Below are 26,139 nucleotides of genomic sequence, written 5' to 3' on the forward strand. Positions count from 1 at the left end.
CCTATCCTCATAAGGCATGCCACTCAATCCAGGCAACATCCTTGTAAATCTCCTCTGCACCCTTTCAATCTTTTCCACATCCTTCCTATAGTGAGGCGACCAGAACTGAGCACAGTACTCCAAGTGGGGTCTGACGAGGGTCTTATATAGCTGCATCATTACCCCCGGACTCCTAAACTCAATCCCTCAATTGATAAAGGCCAGGTAAATTGATAAATAGCCTCCTTCTGCACTGTAGGGATTCTGTGATTCTATTCTATGATTTCATGGAAGCAAATTCCAAACACCTCACTCATTTCTTGACCTTCTGATATCTGGGAAATGCTTACAGTTTAACCCGTGAAGTTTGCATAATTCTAGCACTGCCCCCTTGCCAAGAGTGACCTTCCTGACGTCCTAACATCCATCTGCTTATCTTTCAGCCTCCCTGCAGATTATTGCAGAGCTGGAAGAGCTGGAGACGCAGCTGGAGATTGAAAAAGCTTGCCGGCAGAATGCAGAAGTCTTCGCCGTTAAGGTGCATTTTAACACAGTGTGAATTAAACAATGCAATTTTAAAAGGAGCGCAGGTACAGCGAGGATGTACGTACACAAACCTTTGAGGGTGACACCAGACATTGAGAAGACTTAGAAAAAAACAAGTGGGATTCTCATAAGTTCATAAGATATAGGAGCCCATCGAGTCCGCTTCCCCATTCGATCACGGCTGATATTCTCCTCATCCCCATTATCCTGCCTTCTCCCCATAACCCTTCAACCCATTACCAATTAAAATTCTGTCTAACTCCTCCTTAAATTTACTCACTGTCCCAGCATCCACCGCACTTTGGGGAGCGAATTCCACAGATTCACAACCCTTTGGGAGAAGTAGTTTCTCCTCAACTCTGTTTTAAATTTGCTGCCCCTTATCCTAAGACTATGGCCTCTCGTCCTCGAATGCCCCACAAGAGGAAGCATCCGCTCCACGTCTACTTTATCCATACCTTTTATCATCTTGTATACCTCAATTTGACCTCCCCTCGTTCTTCTAAATTCCAGAGAGTATCGGCCTAAACTGTTCAATCTCTCTTCATACGACAAACCTCTCATCTCTGGAATCAATCTAGTGAACCTCCTCTGAACTGCCTCCAATGTCACTACATCTTTCCTCAAATAAAGGCCCATGTAGGTCCATTCATTCCTTTGAACGGACGAGGGGATAGCACTGGCACGGGGTTTTAAAATGTATTTCTTTTATTGAAAAGAACTTGAAGAAAATTAAATTAACATTTACGGCACGGTGGCACGGTTGTTAGCACTGCTACCTCACAGCGCCAGGGACCCGGCTTCGATTCCCAGGCTTGGGTCACTGACTGTGTGGAGTCTGCACGTTCTCCCCGTGTCTGCATGGGTTTCTTCCGGTTGCTCCGGTTTCCTCTCACAGTCCAAAGATGTGTGGGTTAGGTGGATTGGCCATGCTAAATTGACCCTTAGCGTCAGGGGGACTAGCTCGGGTAAATGCATGGGGTTATGGGGATAGGGCCTGGGTGGGATTGTGGTCAGCGCAGACTCGATGGGCCGAATGGCCTCCTTCAGCACTGTAGGGATTCTATGACTCTATACTTAATTGCATAGGCAGAAATATCTTAAAATGCGTAGACTGAAGCAAACAGAGCTAAGCATACACAGGATCGCTCAGATTCTCAGCTCGATTGATTGTGATGTGGGATCAGAAAGAAGTTAGGCTGAATTTTTACAGGTTAGGACTCAGTTTGAGTATTATACTTAATGCTGGGCATCACAATTGAGGATGCCAAGGCAGGGTGCAGAAGAGATTTACTAGAGAAATGAGGGACTTCACAGGGTTCATTACTCTGCGATTCCTCAGTTATCTGGAGAGACTGGGACTGCTCTCGTGGAGCTGAGAAGGTTCAGAGGAGAGTTGATGGCAGTGTTCAAACCGGTGAGGGATTTTATCCAGAGAAGCGATTTGCTCTGGCAAAGGGAGTGGCTGGTAACCAGAGGAGTGAGATTTACAATTGGTGAAAGAGTCAGAGGGGTGAGATGAGCAGAATGATCCTGGTGGAGTGAGAGTTGTTCTGGTTTGGGAAGCACAGCCTGAGTAGGCAGTGTGGAAGCAGATTCAATAGCAAGGTCCAATAGGGAACTGGATAAAATCTCAAAGGGAAAATATTTGCAGGGCTAAGGGGAAAGATCAGGGGGTGGGAAGGGGGGGAGAGGTGTTACGACAGCTCTTCAAAAGACCTGGCACAGGCACGATGGGATGAATGGTCTTCCTGGCAGCGCCCCCTCCACCCCCACAGCTGTAATACTCTGTAACCGCGGTGGGCAGCCTGTGCCCCGGGGTCCATCTGGGTTCTGAATGTGGTCCAGGAGACATTTTGTTGACTGGTGTCCACCCGCAGGGTTGCCACATTCTGCTGATTTCCATCCGCGTAGGGTTTTTCCAAGCGGTTTGACTGAAGTGAAACTCAGGTAAAGCAAGTGAAGGGGGTGCCTGCGAATTATTAAATGCTTTCTATAACGGGACGGCACGGTGGAGCAGCCCGGTGGCACAGTGGTTAGCACTGCTGCCTCACAGCGCCAGGGACCCGGCTTTGACTCCCAGCCTTGGGTCACTGTCTGTGTGGAGTCTGCACGTTCTCCCCGTGTCTGCGTGGGTTTCCTCCGGGTGCTCCAATTTCCTCCCACACTCCAAAGATGTGCAGGTTAAGTTGATTGGCCATACTAAATTGGCCCTTAGTAGGGTAAATACATGGGGTTGCGGAGATAGGGCCTGGGTGGGACTGTTGTCAGTGCAGACTCGATGGGCCGAATGGCCTCCTTCTGTACTGTAGGGACTCTATGATTCTATAACTCGTTACAAAATATTCGACCTGTGTTAAATGTATATTTAATCTTATTCAAGGGGTGATGGTTAGTGAACAAGCCTGATTTATAGAGTCATAGAATCATAGAATCCCTACAGTGCAGAAGACCATTTGGCCCATCGAGTCTGCACTGACAACAATCCCACCCAGGCCCTATCCCCATAACCCCACATATTTACCCTGCCAATCCCCCTGACACTGAGGGACAATATCAGCCTTGCGGCCCACTGAGGTGAAGGAGGGCCACTCATGCAGCCCACTCACTAGCCGAGGTTGCCCATCACTACTCTCTAAGCAGGTGGGGTGATTGCCCCTCACTCCCGGACACCATGGGATGGGGTTTTGGTAAGTGCAGTGACTTTTCCGTGTGACAGAGAGACGGCGGGGGAATTCAGTTTCTTTCTGCTCCTTCCACAGCTAACCAAAGAGAACCAGAAGCTCCAGCGTTTGAGCCTAGCCTTACAGCCTGTCTGGGACACACTCCCCAGCGACATGACACACCTGGCCCTGGAGGATGAGGAGACCACTGATCCCACCAACAACCCCGGCTTCCGTTACCAACTCCAGGTCAAAGGTAATGCAGCAATTCAACAGAAAGATCGGAAATAGGAGCAAGAATAGGCCCTTCGGTCTTTCCAACCTGCTCCACCAATTCCACTTACACCGTAGGGAGATCCAGCAGATCACCTGACATCCAGCAGATCACCTAAGATCCCGAATCAGGAGCATGTTCAAGATGTTGCATCCAATGTTTTTCAATCAAGTACTGGAGATATAAAAATGTGTCAAAGTTAGCATGTGAAATCAGGCCATTCGGCCCATCCAGACAATTCCCTCGACACCAATTCAAATTCCATTTACTGCCTCATTCAATCCCTTTCTCTACATCGACCTCTCCCCAGACTAATCTTGAATTGTTAATCTACCTCAAACACTTACCCTGGCAGTGATCCCCACAGGCTCACAACTCTCCCTATGAGATTTTACCATCTTGTCCGCCCCGACTCCGGGGCAGGCAAAGCTCGCAGAACGGAAATCTGCATTGGCCTCAGGCAGGATTTTACGATCTCACCCCGGCGAAGTCGTAAACTGCCTCCCTTTGTCATAGAAATCATAGAAATCATAGAAACCCTACAGTGCAGAAGGAGGCCATTCGGCCCATCGAGTCTGCACCGACCACAATCCCACCCTACCCCCACATATTTACCCGCTAATCCCTGTATTTTAAAATTCTAAGGGGCAATTTTTAACCGGGCCAATCAACCTAACCCGCACATCTTTGGACTGTGGGAGGAAACCAGAGCACCCGGAGGAAACCCACGCAGACACGAGGAGAATGTGCAAACTCCACACAGACAGCAACCCGAGCCGGGAATCGAACCCGGGACCCTGGAGCTGTGAAGCAGCAGTGCTAACCACTGCACTACCGTGCCGCCCACTGTGTCTGTGTCCCTTTCGTTTTTAACCCCTTAACCAGTGGAACCAGCCTGCTTCTACCTGTCTATTCGATTGTAATGTTAGGGTGGCACAGTGGTTAGCACCGCTGCCTCACAGTGTCAGGGACCCGGGTTCAATTCCGGCCTCGGGTCACTGCCTGCGTGGAGTTTGTACATTCTCCCCGTGTCTGCGTGGGTTTCCTCCGGGTGCTCCGGTTTCCTCCCTCATGTCAGAGATGTGCGGGTTAGGTTGATTGGCCATGATAAATTGCCCCTAGTGTCAGGGGGACTAGCAAGGTAAATATGTGGGGAATAGGGCCTGGGGTGCAGACTCGATGGGCTGAATGGCCTCCTTCTACCGTGTAGGGATTCTATGATTCTATGCTTCATTCTCAGTCGGATGATGTTCGCAGTATGGTTATGTCACTGGGTTAGTAATCCAGAGGCCTGGCATACTGTTCTGGTGACATGGATTCTAACCTCACCACGGCAATTAGGAGAATTTAAATTCAGTTAATTAAACCTGGTCTAGCAATCTGAGTGCATTAAACCATCTGCCTTAAACATGACAGAGACTGCTGTGGGTTAATGATCACCACCAACAGCAACTACTGAGCAATTAGAGAATGATGATTAATACAGGTCAGGCCATTGGTGCTCCTGTGTGTTCATTATAAAGACCTCCTGCAGAGGACTCAAAGGCTTACTGGCCTCCGCTGGTTATAGTCTTCCAATGGTGGAGCAGGCTCGAAGGGCTGAATGGCCCACGCCTGCTCCTATTTCTTATTCCCAAGAGGCAACTGAGTAGGAGGCAGGCCATGCGTATTTCAAAGAATCGTAAAACCATAGACTTGATAAGAGAAGGCCATTCGGCCCATTGTGTCAGTGTTAGCTCCCCTAAGGAGCAATTCACCTGCTGCCTCTCCCCCACCGTCTCTCCCCCATCCCTGCACATTCTTCCTTTTTAGATATGTCAAAATATGGCACAGCAGGAGGCCACTCTGCCCATCATGTCTCTGCCAGCTGGAAAACACACCATCCAGCCTAATTCCATTTTCCAGCCATTCCTTCAAAGTCACGGGTTGAGATCCAGTCTTTCCAATCTTTCCTATTGCTGTAATTTTCCAGTCCTGGCAACACCCTCATCAATCTCCCCTGTACCCTCACTAGTGCATCCTTACATCCTTTCTGTAATGAGGTGATCTGAACACAGGACTCAAGTTGCGGCCTAACTAGTGTTTTATACAATTCCAGCATAACTTCCCTGCTCTTCAATTCTATTCCTCAACTAATAAATGAAAGGATCCCACTTGCCTTCCGAACCACCTTACTGACCTGTCCTCCTACCTCCAACTATCTGTGGACATTCACTCTGAGATCTCTCACTTCCTCTACACCTCTCAGTATCCTCCCATTTACTGTGTCATCCATGACCCTGTTTGACCTCCCCAAATGCATCACCTCACACTTCTCTGTATTGAATTCTATTTGCCAGTTTCCTGCCCCCCTGCCCAGTCCATTGATATTGTCCTGCGGTCTACAGCAGTAGCCCTCACTACCAACCACATGTCTGACTGAAACAAAATGTCCTTCATCATTCCTCGTGTCGTTTACCTCCAAATGATTAAGATATACCAGAATAAGCAGGCGACCCAGTACTGAGCCCTGTGGAACCCAGTGGACATGATGTGGAGATGCCAGTGTTGGACTGGGGTAAACACAGTAAGAAGTCTAACAACACCAGGTTAAAGTCCAACGGGTTTATTTGGTAGCAAAAGCCACCGACCAGAGGATGAGACCTCACATCCCCTCTCCTCCCCCCTCCAGGGGATGATCGGTCACACCCCCTCCCCTCCCATCCCCCAGGGGATGATCGGTCACACCCCCTCCCCTCCCACCCCCCTCCAGGGGATGATCGGTCACACCCCCTCCCCTCCCACCCCCCCCCCCCCCCCCCCCCCGCCCCAGGGGATGATCGGTCACACCCCCTCCCCTCCCATCCCCCCCCCAGGGGATGATCGGTCACACCCCCTCCCCTCCCATCCCCCCCCCAGGGGATGATCGGTCACACCCCCTCCCCTCCCATCCCCCCCCCAGGGGATGATCGGTCACACCCCCCTCCCCTCCCACCCCCCTCCAGGGGATGATCGGTCACACCCCCTCCCCTCCCATCCCCCAGGGGATGATCGGTCACACCCCCTCCCCTCCCACCCCCCCCCAGGGGATGATCGGTCACACCCCCTCCCCTCCCATCCCCCAGGGGATGATCGGTCACACCCCCTCCCCTCCCACCCCCCCCCCCCCAGGGGATGATCGGTCACACCCCCTCCCCTCCCACCCCCCCCCCTCCAGGGGATGATCGGTCACACCCCCTCCCCTCCCACCCCCCCCCCCCCAGGGGATGATCGGTCACACCCCCTCCCCTCCCACCCCCCCCCCTCCAGGGGATGATCGGTCACACCCCCTCCCCTCCCATCCCCCAGGGGATGATCGGTCACACCCCCTCCCCTCCCACCCCCCCCCCCAGGGGATGATCGGTCACACCCCCTCCCCTCCCACCCCCCCCCCTCCAGGGGATGATCGGTCACACCCCCTCCCCTCCCATCCCCCCCCAGGGGATGATCGGTCACACCTCCTCCCCTCCCATCCCCCAGGGGATGATCGGTCACACCCCCTCCCCTCCCATCCCCCCCCAGGGGATGATCGGTCACACCCCCTCCCCTCCCATCCCCCAGGGGATGATCGGTCACACCCGCCCCCCCGACCAGAGGATGAACGTCAGAGAGCCGTTCTCTCCGCTTTCTGCTTTTTTTTTCGCGCCCGGGCGCGCTGTCAGATTTTTTTCGAACTGCGCATGCGCAGTTCAGAGCTCCAATCGGTCCGCCAGCGCTAAGCCCCGCCCACTGCGCGGATCAGGCCGGAGCCGGAAAAACACGTATGGGCGCGCTGGAAAGAGGATTCCAGGCGCGGATCTATTTGACGCCCAGATCCAGCACTTAGACTCAAAATGGTAAAATTCCCCCCTATAAGTAGAGATTGGATAGGCTTGGATTTTTTTCTTTGGAATAAAGAAGGTGAAGGGGGGACATGATGATGTGTATAAGATTATGAGGGTTATGGACAGAGTGAAGAAATTTCTCCTCACCTCAGTTCTAAAAGGTTTACCCCTTATCCTCAAACTATGACCCCTAGTTCTGGACTCCTCCACCATTGGGAACATTCTTTCTGAATCTACTCTGTCTAACCCTGTTAGAATTTTATAAGTTTCTATGAGATCCCCTCTCACTCTTCTAAACTCCAGTGAATATAATCCTAACTGACTTCGTCTCTCCTCATGTGACAGACCTGCCATCCCAGGAATCAACCTGGTAAACCTTCGCTGTGCTCCCTCTATAGCAAGGACATCCTTCCTCAGATAAGGACACCAAAACTGTACACAATACTCCAGGTGTGGCCTCACCAACATCCCATACAATTACAATAAAACATCCCTATCCCTATATTCTATTCCTCTCGCTATGGAGGCCAACATACCATTTGCCTTCTTTACTGCCTGCTGTACCTGCGCGCTTACTTTCAGCGACTGATGCATGAGGACACCAAGGTCTCATTGAGTATCCACCTCTCTCAATTTACACCCATTCAAATAATAATCTGTCTTCCTATTATTGCTACCAAAGTGGATAACCTCACATTTATCTACATTATACTACAACTGCCATGAATTTGCCCACACACTCAGCCTGTCCAAATCGCACTGAAGCATCTCTGCATCCTCCTCACAGCTCACCCTCCCACTCAACTTTGTATCATTTGCAAATTTGGAGATAATACATTCAGTGCCCTCTTCCAAATCATTAATATATAATGTGAGCAGTTGGGGTCCTAGCACAGATCCCTGTGGAACCCCATTAGTCACTGACTGCCTATCAGGAAAAGACCCATTTATGCCAACTCTTTGTTTCCTGTGTGCTAACCAGCTTTCTATCCATCTCAAAACATTACCTGCAATAGCAGTCTGTTATGTGAGACCTTGTTGAAATCTTTCTGAAACTCTAAATAAACCACATCCACTGGTTCTCCTCGGTCAACTCTACTAGTTACATCCTCAAACAATTCCAATAGATTCGTCAAGCATGATTTCCCTTTTGTAAATCCATGCTGACTTTGTCTGATTATACCACTGCCTTCCAAATGCTGAGTTATGAAACGTTCGGCTCACTGGTCTGTAGTTCCCTGTTTTCCCTCTACCTCCCTTTTTGGTAATCTAATTGTGAGAGAACCCTAGGGATGAGTGGCCATAATATGGTAGAATTCTTTGTCAAGGTGGATCGTGATGTAGTTGATTCTGAGACCAGGACCCTGAATCTCAATAAAGGTAACTATGATGGTATGAGGCATGAATTGGGGAGGTCACATTCAAGGGGACTGGAAGATCCCTCCAGTGGGAAGGGCCAGAAAATCCCGTTTAATGTCTGCATTATCCCCCCTCTAGTTCTAGAATGACCTGTTTGGTTCTGAAGGTATAATATCAGCACTGCCTAATACCCTCACTGATGAACCTGTTGCTTTAACATCAGAACTTCAGGGAAGAATCTCTGATCTGCTGGAGGAGAAGAGACAACTGGCCAACAAGGTGCAGGAGATGGACAGCCGATTGGTGGAATTGATCAAACAAGTAAGTGTTTCCATTACAGAACCATTTTTGAAGCAGTCACATGTGACTAAGGCAGGATGTCACTGGTCAGAGCCAGCATTGCTGAGCTCACACTGGGAGCAATTTGGATTACATTAATCCCTTCTCATTCCTAAATTCACACCCATCACATTAACTCTTTCCCATTCCCTCCTATTGTATCAACTCCAAACCCTTTCCCATTCACACCCATTGTATCAAATCCAATCCCTTTCCCATTCACTCCCATTGTATCAACTCCAACCCTTTCCCCATTCACTCCCATTGTATCAAATCCAAACCCTTTCCCATTCCCTCCCATTGCATCAAATTCAATCCCTTTCCCATTCCCTCCCATTGTATCAAATCCAATCCCTTTCCCATTCACTCCCAATGTATCAACTGCAAACCCTTTCCCATTCCCTCCTATTGTATCAAATCCAATCCCTTTCCCATTCACTCTCATTGCATCAAATCCAAATGAATCCAAACCCTTTCCTATTCACTCCAATCTTACAGAATCCCAATGGTGCCAGATACAAACAAAACAAAGAAAGAACAGTGCAGCACAGGAACAGGCCGTTTGGCTCTCCAAGCCCATGCCTATCATGGTGCCCTAACTAAACAAAAAAAAACCTTCTGCCCTTACTCGGTCCATATCCCTCTATTCCTTCCCCAGTCATGTACCGATGCAGATGCCTCTTAAGTGTTGCTAATGTGTCTGCTTCCACCACCTCCTCTGGCAGCGCGTTCCAGGCCCCCACCACTCTCTGCGTGAAAAACCTCCCCCGCACATCTCCCTTAAACTTTCCCCCTCTCACCTTGTACCTGTGCCCCCTGTGTAATTGATACTTCCACCCTGGGAAAAAGCCTCTGACTATCCACCCTGTCTGTGCCTCTCAATTTTGTAGACTTCTATCAGGTTTCCCCTCAGCCTCCGTCTTTCCAGTGAAAACAATTCTAGTTTATTCATCCTCTCCTTATAGCCAACACCCTCGAGACCAGGCAACATCCTGATGAACCTTCTTTACACTCTCTCCAAAGCTTCCACATCCTTCCGGTAGTGTGGCAACCAGAACTGCATGCAATATTCCAAATGTGGCCTAACCAAGATTTTATATAACTATAACATAATTTCCCTCTCTTGTACACAATGCCCCGGTTGATGAAGGCAAGCATGCCATATGCCTTCTTAATCACCTTGGCCACCTGTGTTATCACTTTTAGGGAACTGTAGACCTGCACGCCCAGATCCTTCTGTATGTTAATGTTCCTAAGGGCTCTGCCATTTACAGTATAATTCACACCTAAATTTGATCCTCCAAAATGCATCACCTCACATTTGTCCGGATTAAACTTCATCTGCCATTTCTGTGCCCAAGTCTCCAATCTATCTATATCCTGTTGTATCCTCTGACAATCCTCGGCACTATCAGCAACTCCGACAATCTTCATCTCATCCGTGAACTTACTAATCAGACCACCCACATTTTCCTCCAGGTCATTTACATATACTACAAACAACAGAGGTTCCAGCACTGCTCCCTGCGGTACAGATCTCCATTCTGAAAAACACCCTTCCACTGCTACTCTTTGTAACCAAGCCAGTTCTGTATCCACCTGGCCAGCTCAGCCCAAATCAGTGGGTAATAATTCTGCTTCTCAGTTACTAGGTTGTGGACTCAATGCCCATTTCTGAGACTCATAACCCAGTCTTCCAGCACCCCCCCCCCGCCTCTCCCCCCAACATCCCCCCTGCCCCCCCCCCCCGCCCCAGTGCAGTACTGCAGGAGTTCTGCCCTGTCACCTGTCTTCAAGATGAGATATTAAACCAAGGCTCCCATCTTCCCTCTCAGGTGGATATTAAAGATCCTGTGGCACTATTTCAATGAAGAGTCTGATCCTTAATCACATTGTTGTTTGTGGGATCTTGCTGTGCACAAATTGGTTGTCGCATTTTCTGCATTGCAACAGCGACAAAACTTCAAGAAGTATTTCAAAGTTGCAAAGCGCTTCAAAATGTCCTGAGGTTTGAGAAGCCTACAGTGCAGAAGGAGGCCATTCGGCCCATCGAGTCTGCGCCGACCACAATCCCTTCCAGGCCCTATCCCCATAACCCCATGCATTTACCCTGGCTAGTCCTCCTGACACTAACGGGCAATTTAGCACGGCCAATCCACCTAACCCGCACATCTTTGGACTGTGGGAGGAAACCGGAGCACCCGGAGGAAACCCACACAGACAGTGACTCAAGCCGGGAATCGAACCAGGCCCCTGGCGCTATGCGGCAGCAGTGCTAACCACTGTGCCACCATGTTGCTCCTTTGGAGAGGTGCTACACAAATCCAATGTCTAAGTTTGTTTGTTTTGGGGTAGGTTAAGTCAGGTTGTCTGGAGTGCAGTTCACCCCAGCTTAACTTACCAGAAAACCTACCCAGAGGGCAGTATTGTTGAACCATAGAATCTGACAGTGTAGCAGCGAGCTATTCGGCCCATCAAGCCTGTGCTGTGGTACACACCAGGAGAATCTTCAGGAATTCCTGGGCCAATCCCTCATTCTGGCTCATTAAAGTTCCACTGGTATTTATAGTGTAAAGACCTGTTCTGATTGGCCACTCAATGCCATGTTATAGGTGGAGGAGGAGCAGACTGAGAAGAGGGGCCTGCAGAAAGCCCTCAACAAGCAGAACAAGAATCTACAGCGGATCAACACAGGTGAGAATTCACATTACATTCTCAGCAGAAATGTTATTTCTTTCAGGGCCGGTTTGATGATGGTCTGTGCGTAAACTGTGCCCCTCACCACCATCACCTCAGCAAAAATCTCTTTCGGATTGTCTGTCTGTCTCTGTCGGGTGCTCTCTCTCTCTCTCTCTCTCTCTCACTTTCTCCATCTCTGTGCTCTCCCTCTTAGTCTTTCTCTCCATCTGGCTGATAAGAACAAACAAAGAACAAAGAACAATACAGCACAGGAACAGGCCCTTCGGCCCTCCAAGCCCGCGCCGCTCCCCGGTCCAGGATTGAATCCTGAATCCAGGATCCCCACCCAATTTTCCAGCCTATCTACATACCAATATCCTATCCACCGAACTGTCCCTCACAGCTACGATGCTTTGTTCATTACAACCTATTAACTTACCCCCACCCCCCCATTCCAGACCATGTGATCTCCAGGGAGAGGCGAAAACCCAGAGTGAAAAACCCCAGGGCCAATATGGGGAAAAAAAAATCTGGGAAATTCCTCTCCGACCCCCTGAGGCGATCGAAACGAGTCCAGGAGATCACAATGGCCCCGATCGGAAAATGCTTCCCAACCCTAGTCATTTCCACTTCCACGAACACCATATGAATCCCCTGCCCCCGAGACAGGTTCCCAACTATCCGCAGTCTCACTCTGTACTGGCACCAGCAAGATGATCGTAGAATGAAGCCTTGAAACGAGAAACCAGGAACAATTAGCCCGCGCCGCTCCCTGGTCCAAACTAGATCACTCTTTTGTATCCCTCCATTCCCACTCCGTTCATATAGCTGTCTAGATAAGTCTTAAACGTTCCCAGTGTGTCCGCCTCCACCACCTTGCCCGGCAACACATTCCAGGCCCCCACGACCCTCTGTGTGAAATATGTCCTTCTGATATCTGTGTTAAACCTCCCCCCCTTCACCTTGAACCTATGACCCCTCGTGAACGTCACCACCGACCCGGGGAAAAGCTTCCCACCGTTCACCCTATCTATGCCTTTCATAATTTTATACACCTCTATTAAGTCTCCCCTCATCCTCCGTCTTTCCAAGGAGAACAACCCCAGTTTCCCCAATCTCTCCTCATAACCAAGCCCCTCCATACCAGGCAACATCCTGGTAAACCTCCTCTGTACTCTCTCCAAAGCCTCCACGTCCTTCTGGTAGTGTGGCGACCAGAACTGGACGCAGTATTCCAAATGCGGCCGAACCAACGTTCTATACATCTGCAACATCAGACCCCAACTTTTATACTCTATGCCCCGTCCTATAAAGGCAAGCATGCCATATGCCTTCTTCACCACCTTCTCCACCTGTGACGTCACCTTCAAAGATCTGTGGACTTGCACACCCAGGTCCCTCTGCGTCTCTACACCCTTTATGGTTCTTCCATTTATCGTGTAGCTCCTCCCTACATTATTCCCACCAAAATGCATCACTTCGCATTTATCAGGATTGAACTCCATCTGCCATTTCCTTGCCCAAATTTCCAGCCTATCTATATCCTTCTGTAGCCTCTGACAATGTTCCTCACTATCTGCAAGTCCTGCCAGTTTTGTGTCGTCCGCAAACTTACTGATCACCCCAGTTACTCCTTCTTCCAGATCATTTATATAAATCACAAACAGCAGAGGTCCCAATACAGAGCCCTGCGGTACACCACTAGTCACAGGCCTCCAGCCGGAAAAAGACCCTTCCACTACCACCCTCTGTCTTCTATGACCAAGCCAGTTCTCCACCCATCTAGCCACCTCCCCCTTTATCCCATGGGATCCAACCTTTTTCACTAGCCTACCATGAGGGACTTTGTCAAACGCTTTACTAAAGTCCATATAGACAACATCCACGGCCCTTCCTTCGTCAACCATTTTGGTCACTTCTTCAAAAAACACCACCAGGTTCGTGAGGCATGACCTCCCTCTCACAAAACCATGTTGACTATCGTTAATGAGTTTATTCCTTTCTAAATGCGCATACATCCTATCTTTAAGAATGATGATGCAAAGCTTGGTGGGGAGGTAAGCTGTGAGGAGGACACAGAGAGGCTGCAGAGGAATACAGAGAGGTGAAGTGAGGAGGCAGCAAGATGGCAGGTGGGGAATGTGGGGAAGTTATTTGCTCGGATCATTTGAATAGAAAAGCACTTTTTTAAAAAAGGATGTAACCAGTAAGCGGTAATGTTCAAAGAGACTTTAATGGGCTCATACAATGTTGGAGGGAATGAACGAACTGAATCTTCAGAGATCGTGTAGGACTTCAACAAAAACGGCTTTATTCAACATGCATGAGGGAGATCAGAACTCGCGGCTGTAATTCCAGCTTGCTTCCGAGCTACTCTGCTAATCATCGGTTGTTACGTATTCTTATACTTTTTCGCATTAGAAAGTGCTACATTTTGATTCGGTCATCAGATTGTTACTTTAAATTGGTTACAGTTCTGTTTTTGATCATGTTATGCAGATCCATTGTCCTGTGTGCTTTAGCTTTAATCATTTTCTGGACATCTCCTGTCTACCTGTTTACAATATCAAGGATATTGTGTTTGTCAAACTGATTTCGATGGTGTGTGAATTGTTCCCACCTCCCTGATACTCGATTAGTTTTCCAGAGGCACGACGCCTCCTCTGGACATTGTGGAGCCTTGATAAGATATCGATCGTCTTATTGTTGCTGTAACCTCGGAAAGATCTCAGCGCAGGTGCGACTGTGTCAGTGCTGGCTGGGATATGGTAATTTGTCATGTGTCTGCCCACAGTGAGTGCGAATACTACAGTCAGGCTGCCTGTTTAGCTATTTCCATTCATTCTTCTCCTGCTGCAGCCCACACTCCCTGGGTTTGCCCCACTACATACAAGGAGTGCAGAAAGCTAGCATGCAGCTGCAGCAAGCAATTACAAAGGCAAATGGCATGCTGGCTTTTATTACAAGAGGAATGGAGTATAAGAATAAAGAAGTCTTGTTGCAGTTGTATAGGGTTATGGTCAGGCCACATCTGGAATACTGTGTACGGTTTTGGTCTCCATATTTAAGGTAGGATATACTAGCCTTGGAGATGTAGACGCGAAGGTGCATTGGATTGGTCCCTGAGATAAGGGGGTTGTCCTATGTGATCGTAGAATTCCTACAGTGCAGAAGGTGGCCATTCGGCCCATCGAGCCTGCACCGATCACAATCCCACCCAGCGGTGCTAACCACTGTGCCACCGTGCCGCCTATAGAATCTGTGTGCCGTCCATGATGGGAGACTGAGTAAACTGGGTTTATATTCTCTGTGGTTTAGGAGAATGGCAGACAATCTCATTGAAACCTAGAAGATTCTAATGGGTAAACGCAGAGAGGTGGTTTATGGAAATGCACAGTCTCAGGATAAGGGGCAGATTATTTAAGATTGAGACCAGGAGACCTCACTCTGCCGTGGCCAGGAGGGGTTACCGTGGGTAAAGGAGGGATGAACTGGCTCCCTTTCTTCATTCAACTCGCTCAGTTAGCCACAACATGATTATTTTAAAAAGAATCCCTGCCCATTTCCCAGCCCAATATTTACATTTTAAAAGGATCGATTTAACCAGCCTTCATTGAGTTAGAGAAAAAGTGAGTTTATTACCAAAAAATGTGAAAAAAATGATAAGACCAAAAGATAGAGGAGCAGAATTAGGCCACTCGGCCCATCGAGTCTGCTCCGCCATTCAATCATGGCTGATAGGATTCTCATCCCCATTCTCCTGCCTTCTCCCCGTAACCCTTGATAAAAGATGTGAATATACACTCACACAGGTTAGAAATGAGAATGGAGTCCAAAAATAAGTTTTTTTAAAATAAACAAATCAGTCTTGGAGTTGTCTGTATCATGTAGATGGTGGAACATTGTGGCCACTGCGATTCCTGATTCAAGTCGCGCCGCCTTCAGCAGGTGAATAGCTGGCTTTGTGTTCCGAAGTTTAGCTGAAAAGCTGCCCTGTTTCTGCTTCAACTTCACTGACTTGACTTATTTCAGCAATCAGAGAGAGAGAGAGAGAGAGTTAGCTACAAAACGTGCAGGGTCTGATGTTGCCTTTCCTCCTGTCTCACACACTGACACAGTCAGTACCTGTGAACACTGGCCCGGTGTTTCAGAGGCTTTTATTCCTATTTTGGTACATTCCTGGAAGGTGAAAATTCATAAACTGGTCTCGGACATTTCTCATTGGATATCATTCCTGCCGAGATGATAATCAGCTCCCATTATCTCCACTGGAGATAGCAGTTAATTTCTGTATGAGGCTTTTCCTTATCCGGAAATAGGATATGTTTCCATTCTCTCTATCTTAGTATCACCCACCAGCAATCCAGCCAATCACTGAATTTACGCCCTCAGTCATCTTTGGCTTGTATGTTTATTTTTTAAATCTTGTTTGAGATTCCGGTATGTCCATAGGTAATTTTGGGGCTTTTCCATCACCATGCCAACTCAAAGCGCTGTGAATGTTTGAATTTCTCTATCGCAGCGGGTTATGGATTCTCCATCATTGAATAAGGCTGAGATAGGTCTTTGGTATCTCAGAGAGTGAAGGGACACGGGGAATGGGTGGGGAAAGTGAAATTGAAGCCCAAGGCCAGCCCCGATCGTATTCAATCATGGAGCAGGCTCAATGGGCCTCGTGGCCTACTCCTGCTCCTATTGCTTGTGTCCTTGGGTGGAATCTTCCAGCTGCGCTCACCCCAAAACCAGAAATCTCGCCAAGGTCAACAGACCTTTGCACGGTGCGCCACCGCCCGCTACGATTGCTGTGGCAGGCAGGACGGGAAAATTCCCCCCTTGTGTTTGTTTCTTCTTTGCTTTGCTCCTCATTCTCTATCTCCCCATTTCTCTCTGTTTCCATCTCTATCTCTCCGTCTCTCTCTTTTTCTCTTGCTCTGTCTCCCTCACTGTCTTCCTCTTTCTCCCTCTCTCTCTTTCTGTCTCCTTCCTCCATGCTACGAGAGGACACAGGTTTAAGGTGCTGGGGGGTAGGTACAGAGGAGATGTCAGGGGTAAGTTTTTCACTCAGAGGGTGGTGGGTGAGTGGAATCGGCTGACGTCGGTGGTGGTGGAGGCAAACTCGTTGGGGTCTTTTAAGAGACTTCTGGATGAGTACATGGGATTTAATGGGATTGAGGGCTATAGATAGGCCTAGAGGTGGGGATGTGATCGGCGCAACCTGTGGGCCGAAGGGCCTGTTTGTGCTGTGGCTTTCTATGTTCTATGATAATTAAGGACTAATTTGATGAGTGGATACATTGACCAAGGAGCTGTGCTAGATGTGAGCATAGGGCTGAGATACCAGCTCCATCACAGCTGTGTCAGCTCCCCAACTAGTGCCTCTACTTAAGTATAGCTCCCCACTGGCAGTGTGGGATTTACCTCGATCTTAATTCCCCCTCACGACTCCAGACACCTTTCTTTACAATATCTGCATCAATGCAAAATTCTCTCCAATAAAACAGAATGCCAGAAGGAGATCATTTGGTCCATTGTTACTGTGCCAGCTCTTTGGCAGAGCTAGTCAATGAATCCCACGGTCTGGTAAGAGAGCTCTAAGCAATAACTCGGCTAATGTTTCCCCCTTTTCTTCTCATCCCAGTCTCCTCAATAGTGACCCGTGAATATGAGGAGATCAGGCAACATCTGGAGCTGGAACACGACCTCCGCCAGCTGGCTGAGAACTACGCACATCAGGTAAAGGGCATGGAGCTCAAGATCAGACCTTCCCAACCGCTGCATGTAGAGCGGCATATATATACATCTGTACCAGATGTTTTAGCTGTGTGGGACAGCAATGGAGGCACAGAGAAAGTTACCACATTGATATTGGTGTTCCAATTGGATGATTTGATTTGATTTATTGTCACATGTATTAGTCAAGGACAGTAGTGGGAACTTGTGTATGGAGTCAGTAGAGATAGGCGAGGTGATGGATGAATACTTTTCTTCAGTGTTCACCAAGGAGAGGGGCCATGTTTTTGAGGAAGAGAAGGTGTTACAGGCTAATAGGCTGGAGGGAATAGATGTTCGGAGGGAGGATGCCCTGGCAGTTTTGAATAAACTGAAGGTCGATAAGTCCCCTGGGCCTGATGAAATATATCCGAGGATTCTTTGGGAGGCAAGGGATGAGATTGCAGAGCCTTTGGCTTTGATCTTTGGGTCCTCACTGTCCACGGGGATGGTGCCAGAGGACTGGAGAATGGCGAATGTGGTTCCTCTGTTTAAGAAAGGGAATAGAAATGACCCTGGTAATTATAGACCGGTTAGTCTTACTTCGGTGGTTGGTAAATTGATGGAAAAGGTCCTTAGGGATGGGATTTACGACCATTTAGAAAGATGTGGATTAATCCGGGATAGTCAGCACAGATTCGTGAAGGGCAAGTCGTGCCTCACAAATTTGATAGAATTTTTTGAGGAGGTAACTAAGTGTGTTGATGAAGGTAGGGCAGTTGATGTCATATACATGGATTTTAGTAAGGCGTTTGATAAGGTCCCCCATGGTCGGCTTATGATGAAAGTGAGGAGGGGTTGGAGAGAGGGAAAGTTGGCCGATTGGATAGGTAACTGGCTGTCTGATCGAAGACAGAGGGTGGTGGTGGATGGAAAATTTTCGGATTGGAGGCAGGTTGCTAGCGGAGTGCCACAGGGATCAGTGCTTGGTCCTCTGCTCTTTGTGATTTTTATTAATGACTTAGAGGAGGGGGCTGAAGGGTGGATCAGTAAATTTGCTGATGACACCAAGATTGGTGGAGTAGTGGATGAGGTGGAGGGCTGTTGTAGGCTGCAAAGAGACATAGATAGGATGCAAAGCTGGGCTGAAAAATGGCAAATGGAGTTTAACCCTGATAAATGTGAGGTGATTCATTTTGGTAGGACTAATTTAAATGTGGATTACAGAGTCAAAGGTAGGGTTCTGAAGACTGTGAAGGAACAGAGAGATCTTGGGGTCCATATCCACAGATCTCTAAAGGTTGCCACTCAAGTGGATAGAGCTGTGAAGAAGGCCTATAGTGTGTTAGCTTTTATTAACAGGGGGTTGGAGTTTAAGAGCCGTGGGGTTATGCTGCAACTGTACAGGACCTTGGTGAGACCACATTTGGAATATTGTGTGCAGTTCTGGTCACCTCACTATAAGAAGGATGTGGAAGCGCTGGAAAGAGTGCAGAGGAGATTTACCAGGATGCTGCCTGGTTTGGAGGGTAGGTCTTATGAGGAAAGGTTGAGGGAGCTAGGGCTGTTCTCTCTGGAGCGGAGGAGGCTGAGGGGAGACTTAATAGAGGTTTATAAAATGATGAAGGGGATAGATAGAGTGAACGTTCAAAGACTATTTCCTCGGGTGGATGGAGCTATTACAAGGGGGCATAACTATAGGGTTCGTGGCGGGAGATATAGGAAGGATATCAGAGGTAGGTTCTTTACGCAGAGAGTGGTTGGGGTGTGGAATGGACTGCCTGCAGTGATAGTGGAGTCAGACACTTCAGGAACATTTAAGCGGTTATTGGATAGGCACATGGAGCACACCAGGATGATAGGGAGTGAGATAGCTTGATCTTGGTTTCTGATAAAGCTCAGCACGACATCGTGGGCCGAAGGGCCTGTTCTGTGCTGTACTGTTCTATGTTCTATGTTCTATACAGTGAAAAGTATTGTTTCTTGTGCACTATACAGACAAAGCATACCATTCATAGAGAAGGAAAGGAGAGGGTGCAGAATGTAGTGTTACAGTCATAGCTAGGGTGTAGAGAAGGATCAACTTAAGGTAGGTCCATTCAAAAGTCTGCAGGGAAGAAGCTGTTCTTGAGTCGGTTGGTGCGTGACCTCAGACTTTTGTATCTTTTTCCCGATGGAAGAAGGTGGAAGAGAGAATGTCCGGGGTGCGTGGGGTCCTTAATTATGCTGGCTGCTTTGCCGAGGCAGCGGGAAGTGTAGACAGAGTCAATGGATGGGAGGCTGATTTGTGTGATGGACTGGGCTTTGTTCACAACTCTTTGTAGTTCCTTGCGGACTTGGGCAGAGCAGGAGCCATACCAAGCTGTGATACACCCAGAAAGAATGATTTCTCTGTAAAAGTTGGTGAGCGTCACAGCAGCCATTGGTCCATGTGTTTTGACAAATTCAGGCAGAAAATAGGCCACATGGGAAATTTACCTAACCGAGCAGTGCCAGTAATATGCAGAGAGCTGTGGTGTACAAAGATCTCAGTGCGAGAATAGGTCAAAGCGTCATCATTTCAGCCAACTGGAAAAACATTCGGAACGGTAACATCTTTCCGTGAAAAGGAAGCTGGGCTTCTCCAGTGAGGATGTGCTCTCCGCTCTCCTTAACCCTGTGAAAGCTGGAAGCTGCAATCCTGCCCAGAATGGGAACTGTATGCCTTCAATACCAGATGTCTATGAAGTATTCTAGCCACACACTGGAGCCACTTCATACCTCACCCTGAAAATGCTCAGAACCGCTTCCAATTTCAGCCTTGTTAGTGGGCTTTTCCGACGAGGTGACAATTAGACTCAGGAAACCGATGTCACAGTGTAAAGGTAAAACTTTATTAAATACCAGCGTTCAATGGGAGAAGTTATATCGATGATCTCAGGTACGGAATATCCAGACTGCTCGAATAAGTTCTAATGTTATCAGTAAAAAACAGGACAGTTATACATTTTCTTAATCTGATTCTCCGCCTTACATTAGTTTAAAAGTAATTCCAGCCTAATGGTTTCTCATTTCTCCATTCCAAACCGGATGTTACTCCCATCTTGGCTAAAGCTACTTCCTTGTTGCCTGGATGCTGCCATAAAGGTCCCCACCGCCTCACTGCCAAGCTGAATGGACATGTGTTCTTGCGTCCAGGGACTTGCCTACTCTAGGTCTGGGCTGTGAATCAACTATTCATAAAGTTGCAAAACATATCCCCTCATAATGGTCTCCCAGATATGAAATAGCAAACAGGTTCCCAGGCCTTTGGCTCTAAACTATTCAACTTTCCCATTCTGCCTTTTGATACCTTGCACTGGCTAAAATGTGCAATCGCAGTAAAATACTTTGTAATGCATTTAAAATATCAACTTATATGTCTCAAAATCATAGTTACTTGTTTTAATTCTCTTACTGCATTCACATGTGGGTAAGTTATCATTCCTCTTCCTACTGTTCGCTCTGTCAGTGTCTGTATTCTGTCCAGACTAAGAGAAATCTAAAATAATCGCCTTCAAGCCCATCATTTGCAAAGGACGGCTAAGCTGGCTTAGCCATGCCACCTGCCCTCCGCCACCTTGACCTGCCCATTAGGGCGGGCACTGGACTCTCACTAGACATTGGTGAAGAGGTGACCCAAGGTGAAATGATGCCAGATGGTCAGGAAAGATCTCCAGCTGGTCAACGGGCACTGGAGTGACACGAGAACATTGGCTGTGTCTGGGAGGAAATGGAGACCCGGGAGATACTCAGTCTCAGTCTGAAAGGTACAGCACTGGCAGAATGACAAATCAGATACCAAGTTCTTTTGTGTAAACATTCTTTTTCAATTTGCTCTTTAACCTGGGCAGCTTTCCTGGAATCTGGTGTGAGTACCAAATGTTCACTTACTTATCTGGGAAAATGGGATAGATAACTCAGGAAGTCCAACCGTACAGTCCTGCCAGGAAAGTTGAGTTTGTTTGAGTTTGAGAGGCACGAGGGGTAAGGTTTAAAGGAGATGTATGAGGCATGTTTCTCACACAGAGGGTGGTCATAGAGTCATAGAGGTTTACAGCATGGAAACTGGCCCTTCTGCCCAACTTGTCCATGCCGCCCCTTTGTTTTTAAACCCCTAAGCTCATCCCAATTGCCCATGTTTGGCCCATATCCCTCTCTACCCATCTTATCCATGTAACGTTTTAAAAGACAAAATCGTACCCACCTCTACTACTGTCTCTAGCAGCTCGTTCCAGACACTCACCACCCTCTGTGTGAAAAAATTGCCCCTCTGGACACTTTTGTATCTCTTCCCTCTCACCTTAAACCTATGCCCTCTAGTTTTAGACCCCCCTACCTTTGGGAAAAGATGTTGACTATCTCGCTGATCTGTGCCCCTCATTATTTTATAGACCTCTATAAGATCACCCCTCAGCCTTCTACACTCCAGAGGAAAATAGTCCCAATCTATCCAGTCTCTCCTTGTAACTCAAACCATCAAGTCCCGGTAGCATCCCAGTAAATTTTTCTGCACTCTTTCTCGGGTGGTGGGTGCCTGGAACTCACCGCCGGGGGAGGTAGTGGAAGCAGCTACGATAGCAACTTTTAAGGGGCGTCTCGATAAATACATGAATAGGATGGAACTGGAGGGATGGTGGAAGGGTAGGGAGTTTTAGTTCAGATGGGCAGCGTGGTCGGTGCAGGCTTGGAGGGCCGAAGGGCCTGTTCCTGTGCCGTAACTTTCGTTGTACTTTGTTCTATCTTTCTAGAATTTTACAGAACTGACTGCATGGAAACAGGCCATTCAGCCCAACTGGATTGTACTCCCCAGAGAGAAAAAGCACTAAACCGGGGAAATAAAAATACTGATGTGAACTGGTCAGGACATGAGGGCAGAATGTCCACGTCCTTCTGATTTAATAAAGGGGAAATTGTTTTGAAGAAAGATCCTTTCCTCTTTCATCTGCCTCCATCTCTCTGCTCTTTGAACACAGATGTGTGTGGAAAAACAGGAAGCAAATCGACAAAGCCTGATCCTTCTGGAGAACGCGGTTCCTAGCACACAGCTTCTCAAAGCCATGGAAGAACTGGCCAACGCCACAAAGACCTTGGAGGAAGAAAGATTCCAGCACCAACAACAGGTACAGCAAAGCCAGGGGAGAGGGGAGAGACTGTCCTGCAATTCACAGGAGTCTTTGTGCATCAGTCACTGAAAGTAAGCGCGCAGGTACAGCAGACATTAAAAAGGCAAATGGTATGTTGGCCTTCATAGCGAGAGGATTTGAGTTTAGGGATAGGGATGTTTTGCTGCAATTGTACAGGGCGTTGGTCAGGCCACACCTGGAGTATTGTGTGCAGTTTTGGTGTCCTTATCTGAGGACACTCTCACCCAAATGGTCCCAATGCCTATGTTACAGCTACACATTAACCCCCACCCCCCTCCTCCTCATCTCACCCTCCCAATATAACTATCTGTTTGCTTCTCCCTCTTGTGTGCAGTTTTGTTGTCCTTATCTGAGGAAGGATGTCCTTGCTATAGGGGGAGTACAGCAAAGGTTTATTAGACTGATTCCTGGGATGGCAGGTCTGTCATATGAGGAGAGACTAAGTCGGTTAGGATTATATTCACTGGAGTTTGGAAGAGTGAGAGGGGATCTCATAGAAACTTATAAAATTCTAACAGGATTAGACAGGGTAGGTTCAGAAAGAATGTTCCCAATGGTGGGGGAGTCCAGAACTAGGGGTCATAGTTTGAGGATAAGGGGTAAACCTTAAAAAGGGGGTGGGGGGGGTGAAATATTCCGTCCAATGTCTTGAAGGAGTGTAAAGTTTGAGGTTATGGGGTAAACCTTTTAGAACTGAGGTGAGGAGAAATTTCTTCAACCAGAGGGTGGTGAATGTGTGGAATTCACTCCCACAGAAAGTAGTTGAAGCCAAAACATTGTTTGATTTCAGGAAGAAATTAGATATAGCTCTTGGGGCTAAAGGGATCAAGGGATATTGGGGGAATGGGGGGTCAGGATATTGAATTTGATGATCAGCCATGATCAAAATGAATGGTGGAGCAGGCTCGAAGGGCCGAATGGCCTCCTCCTGCTTCTAGTTTCTATGTTTCGATGTAAAAACCACATTGGCTTCTAAATGTCTTCCTAAGTTCATTGTTAAGGCTTCCTTAATAATAGATTCTTGTATTTTCCCAACAACTTGACTTTAGGCGAACTGACCTGTAGTTTTCTCTCTCCCTTCTTTCCTGAAAAGTGCTGGAATATTTCCCAACTTTCAATCTCAGGAAGTTTAGAAAATCATAGCCAACACATCCAGTATCTCTGCAGCTAACTCCGCTGGCCATCACCTTGGTATAAGCCATCAGACCCCAGGCATTTGTTGGATTTTAGTCTCTTAAGTTTGTCTAATGGATTTCCTCTCCTGATATTAATTTCCACACTTTTTTTGCCCCTCGGTTATTGCCAATTTCTGGTATAAAATTTGCATCTTCCACTGTGAAGATCGGCATTAAATATTTGTTCAAATATGATGCTCAGCTATTTTCTTTTTCCCCATTATAATTTCCCCTCTCTCTGATTCTGAAGGACCAACATTTACTTTAGCTACTCTCTTCCTTTTTATATATTTTTAAAAGCTCTGACAATCTGTTTTTATACTTCTGGTGAGATTACTTTCATCCATTTTACCACTTATTTTGGCCTTCGGTTAGTTTCTAAGCACTCCCAGTCCTCAGACTTGCTACTCTTTTTTTTCCACATTATAAGAGTTTGCTTTTAATCTAATACTGTTTACATAGAATCATAGAATCCCGACAGTGCCGAAGGAGGCCATTCAGCCCATCAAGTCTGCACTGACCACAATCCCACTCAGGCCCTATACCATAGCCCCATGCATTTCAAAGAACAAAGAACAATACAGCACAGGAACAGGCCCTTCGCCCCTCCAAACCTGTGCCGCTCATGTGCCCAACTAGACCATTCGTTTGTATCCCTCTATTCCCAGTCTGTTCATGTGGCTATCTAGATAAGTCTCAAACGATCCCAGCGTGTCCGCCTCAATCACCTTGCTTGGCAGTGCATTCCAGGCCCCCACCACCCTCTGTGTAAAATACGTCCCCCTGACATCTGTGTTGAACCTTGCCCCCCTCACCTTGAACCCGTGACCCCTTGTGTTTGTCACCTCCGACCTGAAAAAAAGCTTCCCACTGTTCACCCTATCTATGCCCTTCATAATTTTATACACTTCTATTAGGTCACCCCTCATCCTCCGTCTTTCCAGGGAGAACAACCCCAGTTTACCCAACCACCCCTCATAGCTAAGCCCCTCCATACCAGGCAACATCCTGGTAAACCTTCTCTGTACTCTCTCCAAAGCCTCCACATCCTTCTAGTAGTGTGGTGACCAGAACTGGACGCAGTATTCCAAATGTGGCCTAACCAACGTTCTATACAGCTGCAACATCATATGCCAACTTTTATATTCTATGCCCCGTCCAATAAAGGCAAGCATGCCATATGCCTTCTTCACCACCCTCTCCACCTGTGCTGCCACCTTTAAGGATCTGTGGACTTGTACACCCAGGTCCCTCTGTGTGTCTATACTCCTGATGATTCTGCCATTTATTGTATAACTCCCCCTTACATTAGATCTACCGAAATGCATCACTTCGCATTTATCTGGATTAAATTCCATCTGTCATTTCTCCGCCCAATGTTCCAGCCTATCTATATCCTGCTGTATTCTCTGACAATCTTCATCACTATCTGCAACTCCAGCAATCTTTGTGTCGTCCGCAAACTTACTGATCACACCAGCTACATCTTCCTCCAAATCATTTATATATATCACAAACAGCAGAGGTCCCAGTACAGAGCCCTGCAGAACACCACTAGTCATGATGTGGAGATGCTGGCGTTGGACTGGGGTAAACACAGTAAGAAGTTTAACAACACCAGGTTAAAGTCCAACAGGTTTATTTGGTAGCAAAAGCCACAAGCTTTCGGAGCCTTAAGCTCCTTCTTCAGGTGAGTGGGAATTATGTTCACAGAGCATATAAAGACACAAACTCAATTTACATGAATAATGGTTGGAATGCGAATACTTACAACTAATCAAGTCTTTAAGAAAAACCTGTCTTGATGCTCTCTCCACTCACATTGTTTTGTTTCTTAAAGACTTGATTAGTTGTAAGTATTTGCATTCCAACCGTAAGTATTTGCATTCCAACCATTATTCATGTAAATTGAGTTTGTGTCTTTATATGCTCTGTTTGTGAACAGAATTCCCACTCACCTGAAGAAGGGGCTTGCAGCTCCGAAAGCTTGTGTGGCTTTTGCTACCAAATAAACCTGTTGGACTTTAACCTGGTGTTGTTAAACTTCTTTCTATGGCGAAGCCAGTTCTCCATCCATCTACCTAGCTCACCTTTTATCCCATGAGATTTAACCTTTTGCACCAGCCTGCCATGAGGGACCTTGTCAAACGCTTTACTAAAATCCATATGGACGACATCCACGGCCCTTCCCTCATCAACCGTTTTTGTCACTTCCTCAAAAAACTCAACCAAATTTGTGAGGCATGACCTCCCTCGTACAAAACCATGCTGTCTATCGCTAATGAGATTATTCAGTTCTAAATGCGCATATATCCTATCTCTAAGAATCTTCTCCAACAATTTCCCTACCACGGACGTCAAGCTCACCGACCTATAATTACCCGGGTTATCCTTGCTTACCCTTCTTAA

At 47.5% G+C, this 26,139-nt stretch overlaps 1 protein-coding gene across 1 annotated transcript in view; it reads left to right on the forward strand.

Moving 5' to 3' along the window:
• Nucleotides 1–26,139, forward strand: part of LOC144505256 (shootin-1-like) — a 91,165-nt gene that overhangs the window by 24,929 nt on the left and 40,097 nt on the right. The window contains exons 4-9 of the mRNA XM_078231340.1: nt 423–517; nt 3,288–3,444; nt 8,887–8,984; nt 11,615–11,696; nt 17,320–17,414; nt 22,385–22,531. Of these exons, the coding sequence (XP_078087466.1) occupies nt 423–517; nt 3,288–3,444; nt 8,887–8,984; nt 11,615–11,696; nt 17,320–17,414; nt 22,385–22,531 (674 nt within the window). The remainder of the gene's footprint in view (nt 1–422; nt 518–3,287; nt 3,445–8,886; nt 8,985–11,614; nt 11,697–17,319; nt 17,415–22,384; nt 22,532–26,139) is intronic.

The sequence above is a fragment of the Mustelus asterias genome, chromosome 1 (assembly GCF_964213995.1).
Source record: "Mustelus asterias chromosome 1, sMusAst1.hap1.1, whole genome shotgun sequence".
NCBI lineage: Eukaryota > Metazoa > Chordata > Chondrichthyes > Carcharhiniformes > Triakidae > Mustelus > Mustelus asterias.